Source organism: Chroicocephalus ridibundus, chromosome 5 (assembly GCF_963924245.1).
Source record: "Chroicocephalus ridibundus chromosome 5, bChrRid1.1, whole genome shotgun sequence".
Classification (NCBI taxonomy): Eukaryota; Metazoa; Chordata; class Aves; order Charadriiformes; family Laridae; genus Chroicocephalus; species Chroicocephalus ridibundus.
The window spans coordinates 41,731,092-41,740,342 of NC_086288.1; the positions used below are offsets into that span (position 1 = coordinate 41,731,092).

A 9,251-nucleotide genomic window follows, 5' to 3' on the forward strand; every position below is an offset into this window, starting at 1 on the left:
GCTGTCTCCGGCGGCAGCCCCGGCTCCCGCCCGGCGGCTACGGCAGCCCCACGCCCCCCCCCAACCCCCCCTCGGCGCACGCGCAGCCGCCCTCCCGCCCCCAGCACGGGGACGCACCGCCCTCCTTAGAAAAGCTTTACTGAGGCAGGGGTACAAAAACAGGCAGAAACACACAAAAACAAGAAGGAAAGCCACGGGCGCGAGAGCTGCAGCCAGCCCGCCCGCCCGCCCGCGCGTGGGGGGTGGCCCCGGTGGCGGCTCATGGCGCCAGCTGGTCCATGGGCTCCTGGCGGCGGTTGGCCAGGTGGGACTGGATGATGTCGGCGAAGAGGCCCCTCCGCAGCAGGGTGTAGGCCAGGGGCAGCAGCTGGCCCACGGTCTTGTGGAAGTACTAAGGGGGAGAGAGAGAGAGAGAGAGATGGCATAGGTGATGGGCACCGTACACGAGAGGGAGTTTAGTCCTTCTCCCCATTTTGGGCTACAGCAAAAGTGCCCATGTTTCCTCTGGCTCTGTACACCAGGGGACAGCCGGGCTCCCGGCAGAACCCAAGAGCTGCTCCGAGCATCTACAGACAGACAAAAACACCACGACCCAACCCCCGTGGTATTTATGGGCAAAGCCCCTGTTTGTCCCTCCTGTTTACTACACAGTAAGGTTTCTATTTTTAGAGAACAGCTGCAAAGTTACCACTGTTTCAGACTGCTGCATGAGATAGGTATCAGGACACATCACAGTATTGTAAACAGTGTGTCAGTGGTTAATCTCGTGTGCTGCAAAGCACAAGCGGCAAAAGGTGGGGGTTTGCCTACTGGAACTAACTGCTTCCTTCACTGCCCTTCCAGAACTGAGCAGCTGAAGCAAGTGTCACTGCAAGAAGGGTCCTAAAAAAGCGGGATATCACAGGAAAATACAACACATTGTCAGATGCTGTAGGGAACTTAGGAGAGCAGGCCAGGAAATCTAAGAAACACATTAGTAATTTAACAGTGTGTGGACAGAACAATGAGTGTTCCTTCATTTCAGTGGCTATATATTTTAACTAGCATTTAGCACAACTTTTCTGGGCCTACATTGAATATTGCAAGATTTTTACTTTTACAATATTGTTTTTACTAAAAGAAGCTATTCTGCATGGCTGCTTCTGTGACCATCCATTCATATTACAGTAATGTTGAAGCTTCTTTATATGTTATTTCCCAGCCATAGATTTATAACAGACATGACCCCTTTTATCAACAGGGCAGTGGCTAATCCAGAACAAAAAGTGTTAGGTAGAATCTTTATGAGTGATTAAGTGCTAGTAAGTCAATCAGCTTATTTATGATACTCCTTGTTAATGCAGAACCAGAAAGAGACATTGGGTGGGAGATCTTCTACACAGCCACACAGGCAGCGTAGGCAGGCAACTGACCTAGGTTCCGAGTTTTTCAGCTGGGGTTACCGCAAACACCAGTCTCTTTCTTGATCCAGTCCAGTCGAACACAAGTGCTCGTGCCCAGGCAAGTAGTTGGGGGAAGGAGGCTACAGCTATTCAGTATATCTGGATCAGACATTCTGCATTTTTAGGAGTCTAGTGACTTTGTCTTGTGCACATCAAATCACAAGAGTTAGATGCTGCTTAAATGCTTCTGTATTGCACGATTGTGCTTTCAAACAAGCAATTTTAAATTCAACATGGAATGGTGTCCTAAGTGTGACTTTTTAACGGTCTTCACAATTAAGAATATCCTTATAGGCTTTCAGAATTCCTAGGGATAATTACGCAATTGAGTTGGGAATAAAGATCTATGACACAGAACAACTCCCAGTCCGTGCATAAAATAATGCATAATTTTGTGAAGTATGGTTGTTGCAGTACTCACATGTGATCCATAGCAAAACAGGTCCATACCCAGTTCATATCCCATTCCATAGTCACATTCATCATTAGCAAACTGAACAAAGGTCAGCATTTCTTGAAGGGGTGCAAAGGCCTTCAGTCTCTCATCATCAGTAGGAGCATCAACAATGGCCTTGCAAATTTTTTTAAGATTAGCTGCAAAAACCAAAAGTATTTAGATGTTTAAATAAAGAAATTTAATATTGCACAGAAGTAGTTCGTGGCAAAAACATACCTGTGCGTCACGCTTACATGAATGGGCATACCCTGAGCTGCTGGTGAGAAAGCTTCCCCCTTTCCTTTGCTGCTCATTCTTGCCCTGTGCCCACCCATCTCAGTTTCCCCAGAGACAGGCATTTGTGTGGTGAACATGCATCAAGGAACTGATTCTGATTAGAACAACACTGGGAAAAGAAGAGGGATAAAAAAAATAAACCCACAAATCCCTGAGCGTAGATCAGGTTTTTTGGATGTACTTCCTGCGTGTTGTACCAATACAGAAGAGAAGGTCATTCTAAACAACTACTTCAGGAATTATCTCAGATTTAGCGTGTTTCATTGATTCTCATCTGGTTCATTCAAAGAAAATACTTTGAGCTCAAGTGCGATGGTTAAGACTTACGCCTTTTACTCCCACCGCTTATATTCTTCAAGTAGTAAATAGGAATTGTTTGGTTTTTGCAGAGTAGCTGCATGACTAAAGATTGTTTACTTAAATAAAGCAGAAGAATATAGTAAACAAGATATTTACCATTTGTTTCAGGAAGTTCTCTGTATCCAACATCATTTTTGTCCACAGGAACAACTAGGCCTGCTCCATGAAATGCTTTGGTCACCACCTAAATAAAGAGACAGGAAACTGAATATAGCACGGTTAAGTCAATACTGTGACATAAAACCACTCATCTCACTAAGCAAAATTAACACCTGACTGTTGGTGGTCAAACCTAAAACAGTGTCCAGGCTCTAGCACATCAACTTAGTTTCAAATTATATAGCAGTTACTTTTAAGTATTGACATTTAAAATATCTGGAAGCTCTATTTCAGTTAAGTTCTGAAATCTAAGAATCCTTGTAGTCACTTGTGTAGCACAGTACTACATTTGTTTAGTCATCTCCTACCATAATTATTTCTGATAGGTATGCAAAAAACCTCTGTCACTAATGCATATCATCCTTAATGTCCTGTTTCCAAGAGATGCAACCCAACTGTTTACATCAATCTTCATTTTGAAGCATTTCTCTCTATACTCACCACTTGTTTACTTTTTAGATTATTTCCCTTGTGGTTTTTTTTTTTCCCCTTTAATTGAATGTCAAGCTATGGTTTACAAGAGTAAAGTGTTTTGATTTAATCCTATTATTTGGAACACACTTGTATTAATCTGCCCTCTCCCGAAGTTTTACAGAGAGAGCTGATTAGCTCTGGAAATTCTTATGTGAAGCATCCTTACTGACTATAAGGAGGAAAAATAAAAAAAAAAAAAAAAAGAAACAGGCAAGCACATGAAAAAAGTTTAACAGAACTTAGTTCTCTCCAGTGATCAGAAAAGTCATACTTTCTTATCTCTCTGTTTCATCTTCGTGGTTTTTTGTTCAAGAGAATAACCCAGTTCTTTTGCTGTTCTTGTTAGTTTTTCATCTATGTCTTTCAAAATTGCATTTTTCTTTTTATCGGTCACTTCCTTAAGTTTTTTTGAGAAAAATAATCTGCAAACAGAAGAGACATGTCTTAAAAGAGCTTAACAGAAAACAAACAAATGAATAGCCTTCTAATCACTAAACCTCCAAATCTTATAATGAAGATTAGCAGTCATGGGTCTATTTATACACATAGACTTGGGAATGCAAGCCTCTTAACAACAAGAAAGAAAAAAAGTTTGGCACAGACAGTACTTTGGCATTTCCTATCTGTTATTAGCATTACGGTATAATTTATGCATCCTGCAGGTGCTGAAGATTCTCCTGGACCCAATAGCTGTTCATCTTTCTATCTTAAGAATTTGGTTTGCTGCTTCAGTGCCATATACGCTATTTGTCATCCAAATCATGCACATAAAATACACATTTATGAGTTTCATCATGGTGCTTTCAAAACAAGTGTCCTCGTTTAACTCTGCATTACACGAGGGTTCTTTTGCAGAAGCTTTTCTTCAGCATGCTTTCACTTACTGACACACGTCTGTCCTTAGAGAGCTTTCCATTTTTAAGAGAGGTCACGAAATCTGTTGTTTACATTCATGATGCAGGACTGTGTAAAGCTTCATGAATCATACTGAATTACAGATCCAAATAAACGTTATCCTGCCCCAGGTCAGAAATGGTACTTCTTGTAGTTATTCATTGTATACAAAATAATGTATATTTATGTATGCAAGAACAAGAGCTAAACACTACTCATTTAGTACGATATTCAGATTTCCTTTACCACTGTTTAAGATGCCCTTTCTTTACTGAAAATACTTAGGTAAAGAATAACACACCCAGTGAGCATTTTTTTCCCTTATAGATCCTATCCCTGCCAATATATTTAAAGAATGAGATAATTATCACACATTTATTTTATTTATAAATAAGGAAAACACTGTCAAGAAGCCTACTAAGGCTTTTGAGAGTACCTTAAAATTCACTAGCAGGAGCAAAAAATAAGTGAGGGTTTCTTAAGAAAGAAAGATAACAAGTTAGCTGCATTTTTCCACATCCCATCTCCCAGTTAATAGCTTCTCTTCTACTCTACTTTTTATGAATAAAAGTAAACATGAACCTTACTTGACTGCAGCAAAGACATTATCACCAACTTGTGAAATCACGCAGCCCTTCTTGGCTTCATTTGCACCAACCCACACTGGAAGTTCGTCTGGCACATCCCTATTTATGAAAAAGTACACACAAATAGTCAAGCTGTGTCCATTTCTCCTATTTCAAAGTAAGATTAATTTGCCTCCTCACCATGCTGCCACCTCCTTCAGAAACCTAACAAGAAGTGCCCTTAGATCTAAAGCTCTAAGATCTTACTGCATGGCTTTCAAAGGAGCTTGTGTCAATACATGCAGAAAGAATACATGTTCCCTTTATTTCATAAGGCTTGACTTTTTCTTCTAAATATCGTGGCAAAAGTTAAAGATTAATAAGTGAAGGTGCACTGGAGGGTTGGGGGAGGTAGTTTAATAAATATTTAGATCTAGTCTTCAACTCCAATATCTTTGATCTTTTTTAATAAAAAATATCAACCCATGTGTTAATATCTTATTACAGAAGAGAAAGATTCTTGTTTGGTGATAGCGCACAGTCCTCAAATCCTGTCTTGTGGAAAACAGAGGAGAAAAAGCCCCATGTAACTACAGTCCAGCAAGAGCATATATTAAACAGAATACCTGAAATATCCCATGTGATACTGTGTTTTGCTATCCCCGACAAGTATAGTCTGGAATTCTGGGGGATCATAGAAGAATCTCCAATGAAGATTGAAGTCCAGATCTGTTGATTTTGCTTTTTTGTGTTTTCCAGCAAGAATATCATATGGTCCAACCAGCTTAAGTCCAACACTTGACACAAGTGCATCTGTAAAGCAAAGCATGAACTGGTTTACTTTCTGGTGGATGCATACATAAACCAAGAAGCTCCTGTTATCACTCACGTATCAAAAGCTTCCATAAATCCAAACAGCCAAACACTGTTTACCAGACAAGGAAAGCTGAGACATTCTTTTATTCAGAGAGCTTTCATTCAAGAGTTAGGTTATTTCACCTCTCATAAGAAGTAGTCGTCAACGACTGAGTGTCCAGATGGAGACCAGTGACGAGTGGTGTCTCTCAGTGGTCCGTACTGGGACTAGTACTTTTCAATACCTTCATGAACGACACAGACAGCGGGATCGAGTATATCCTCAGAAAATTTGCAGATGACACCAAGCTGAATGGTGCAGTTGACACACCTGAGGGGAGGGGATGCCACCTAGAGGGACTTGGACAAGCTCGAGAAGTGGGCCCATGGGAACCTTATGGGGTTCAACAAGGACAAGTGTAAGGTCCTGTATCTGGGTCAGGGCAACCGCCAATATCAATACAGGCTGGGGGATGAAGGGATTGAGAGCAGCCCTGCAGAGAAGGACTTGGGGGTACTGGTGGGTGAAGAGCTGGGCAGGAGCCAACAATGTGCACTCACAGCCCAAAAAGCCAACCATATCCTGGGCTGCATTAAAAAAAGCATGGACAGCAGGTCAAGGGAGGTGATTCTCCCCCTCTACTCCACCTTGTTGAGACCCCACCTGGAGTACTGCATCCAGCTCTGGAACCCTCAGCACAGGAAGGACATGGACCTGTTGGAGCAGGTCCAGAGGAGGGCCACAAAGATGATCAGAGGGCTGGAGCATCTCTCCTGTGAGGAAAAGCTGAGAGAGTTGGGGTTGTTCAGCCTGGAGGAAATAAAGCTCCAGGGAGACTTTATTGTGGCCTTTCAGTACTTAAGGGGGGCTTATAAGAAAGATGGGGACAGACTTTTTAGTAGGACCTGTAGTGATAGGACAAGGGGTAATGGTTTTAAACTAAAAGAGGGTAGATTTAGACTAGATATAAAGAAGAAGTTTTTTGGGTTTTTTACGACAAGGGTGGTGAGGCACTGGAACAGGTTGCCCAGAGAAGTTGTGACTGCCCCATTCCCTGGAAACATTCAAGGTCAGGTTGGACGGGGCTTTGAGCAACATGATCTCGTGGAAGATGTCCCTGTCCCTGGCAGGCGGCTGGACTAGTTGATCTTTGAAGGTCCCTTCCAACCCAAATCATTCTATGATTCTAAAAGAAACTGTCATTTCTAGAGCATCTAGGGATGCCACATCCTGTTACATAATAAATTTGGGGAAGGTAAAACCTGGATTGATATGAGGAAACGTCAGTTCCATACTAAACATTTTGCATGTACTTGCAAGAAAGGCAGATTTAGACAACATTGAGTCCATTTGTATTACATGATTTCAGTAATTATATTTTAGAAAGCTTGAAGTGTACCAACATCTTTGTTATTATCTCCAGCATTCTTGTTGACACTCACGTAAATATCCTGCATCTTAACTGAAAACTGAAGCAACATTAGAATGCATCTGACCACCTCCAGTTTGCCTGCCTTCAGGCTGTTTTTGCAACTGAAAGTTAGAAAAGGCAAAAAATATTTAAAAACCCACCACTTGGTTTCTCAGGATCTAGTTCCTCACAAAACTTCCAAAACTGAAAGAAGTCTTCAGGCAGTCTAAGCCGATAGCATGTTTCTGCTTCTTCACGAAGATTATCAGGGATATCTGCCTGATTTGACCTTCTCTTCTTGACATCTCCATTTTTTTCACACTGCAGATTAAAAAAAACAGAACAAAGTTTATTTAGTTGCTTCCTGTAGTTCTAGAAGGAGATGGACCTGTTGGAGCGAGTCCATAGGAGGGCTACAAAGATGATCAGAGAAGACAAGCTGAAAGAATTGGGGTTGTTCAGCCTGGAGGAGGCTCCAGGGAGACCTTACAGCAGTCTTTCAGTATTTAAAGGGGGCCTACAGTAAAGCTGGGAAGGGACTTGGGAAGCATAGTGATAGGACAAGGGTAAGAGTTTTAAACTGAAAAAGGGTAGATTTAGATGAGATATTAGGAAGAAATTCTTTATTCTGAGGGTTGTGAGACACTGGAACAGGCTGCCCAGGGAAGCTGTGGATGCCCCATCCCTGGAAGTGTTCAAGGCCAGGCTGGATGGGGCTTTGAGTGACCTGGTCTAGTGGGAGGTGTCCCTGCTCATGGCAGGGGGGATAGAACTAGATGATCTTTAAGGTCCCTTTCAGTTCTATCCAGTATACGATTCAATGGTTTTACAAAGCTTCTATATTAACAGAGGATCAATGAGACCATTAAGTTATGCTTGTTACCTAGATCAACATATGTATCAATTAGAACATCTATTTTGGACAGAATCCCTTAAAAGTGCATTACGTAAGACATGTGCTAAACATGTATGAAATAGCAAAGTGCTACTTTGATATTGATGAGTCAATATAGCCAACAGAAACACTTTTATTAGTTAATCAAGCAAAGGACTAAGCAATCCCAAGGTTTAATCTAAGTTCTACATTACTTTAAAAAGACCATTTCCAATCACACAGCAGCTTGTATCCAATAAACTTGTGTGTTTTACAGACTTTTGGAGGTAGGGATACTATTTTGTCATGTCTGATTAAATCACGCAACAAAAGTCCTCTGAGTCTCTACTATCTGAACTACTTGGCTATTCAACATCTAAACTGATACAGTTTACAGCATAGAATTTTAGAAGTAGCCTAAACTTTAAGTTGTTTTAAAAAAGGATGTAACACAACCCGAAACAGGCTAGGAAATGATCCGTTCAAGCATGCACACCACTAAAGCAGTAACCTCAACTACCTCAAACCCACATAAGGCTCCAAGAACGGGCAGGAATCATGACCCCCGTGTTTTAAAGAATAATAATTAAAAAAAACAAACAAGGTTTATTGTCTCTTGTTAGGACAGTACAACGAGACAGACATTTCACTTCTCAAGTGGGCTGCCACAAAGTACTTCAGTACACCATGAGTATATGTTCCCAGCCACAGGCAGCCCGGGCGCATGAGGAGGCCAAGGCAGCTGCTGTTCACAGCACCCCTGAAAGGCTGCGGTCCCCCGGGAGAAGCCCCGGCTACCGGGGAGAAGCCCCGTGTCGGAGAACGAGGGGCCCAGGGCCTTTCCTCACAGCCCCGGAGCAAACCAGAGCGAGTGGCACGGAGGCAGAGGCCCGGCACCACCACAAGGCATCCGCGCCCATTCAGGCCTACGGCCCTCGGAGCTCGTCCCCCGCTCCGGGGATGCCCGGTTGCCTCCGGCCACGGCTGCCGCTCCCCGCCACCCCCCGCAGGCCCGGCGCCCGCCTCGGCTCCCTCAGGCGCGGTGACACGCACCATCCCCCCATCCCCCGCCCCGCGCGCGCCCGCTAACGGTCACCTGCTCGCCGGCCGGGCCCGCCGCCCCGCGCGGCCTCCGCTTCCCGCCACCTGTCATGCCGCCGCCGCCAGCCGCATCGCGCCCGCCCGCCCCGCCGCTTCCGAGCCGCGGCACTGCGCCTGCGCAGGTGGCGGCGGCGCGCGCCGGAACGGCCCCGCCTACCTCCTCGCGCACCGGCCGGCCCGCTGAGGGGACGGAGGCGCCGCCCGAGGGGAGCCGGGGCCGGTGGGGGGCGGGCGCGGCGGCTTTTCTGCCCAGGGAGGGGCCTGGCTGCGAGGTCAATCGGGGTTTTGCAAGGGCGATGCGCAGCTGTACATCGACGATTCAGCTCCGGAGCCGTCTGGCAAGAGGAGGAGGATTAGGGTGGGGGCTACCGTTAGCCCCGG

General features: G+C 44.3%; 1 protein-coding gene across 1 annotated transcript; it reads right to left on the minus strand.

Moving 5' to 3' along the window:
- Nucleotides 1-114: 114 nt before the first annotated feature.
- On the minus strand, nt 115-8,977 carry LOC134516300 (histone PARylation factor 1). Its single transcript, XM_063336312.1, has 8 exons — nt 8,866-8,977; nt 7,057-7,216; nt 5,255-5,441; nt 4,650-4,748; nt 3,440-3,590; nt 2,632-2,719; nt 1,864-2,036; nt 115-391 (listed from the first exon to the last, which is right to left on the minus strand). The coding sequence occupies exons 1-8, from the start codon at nt 8,920-8,922 to the stop codon at nt 260-262; spliced, it is 1,047 nt and encodes a 348-aa protein (XP_063192382.1). The 5' UTR covers nt 8,923-8,977; the 3' UTR covers nt 115-259.
- Nucleotides 8,978-9,251: the final 274 nt, after the last annotated feature.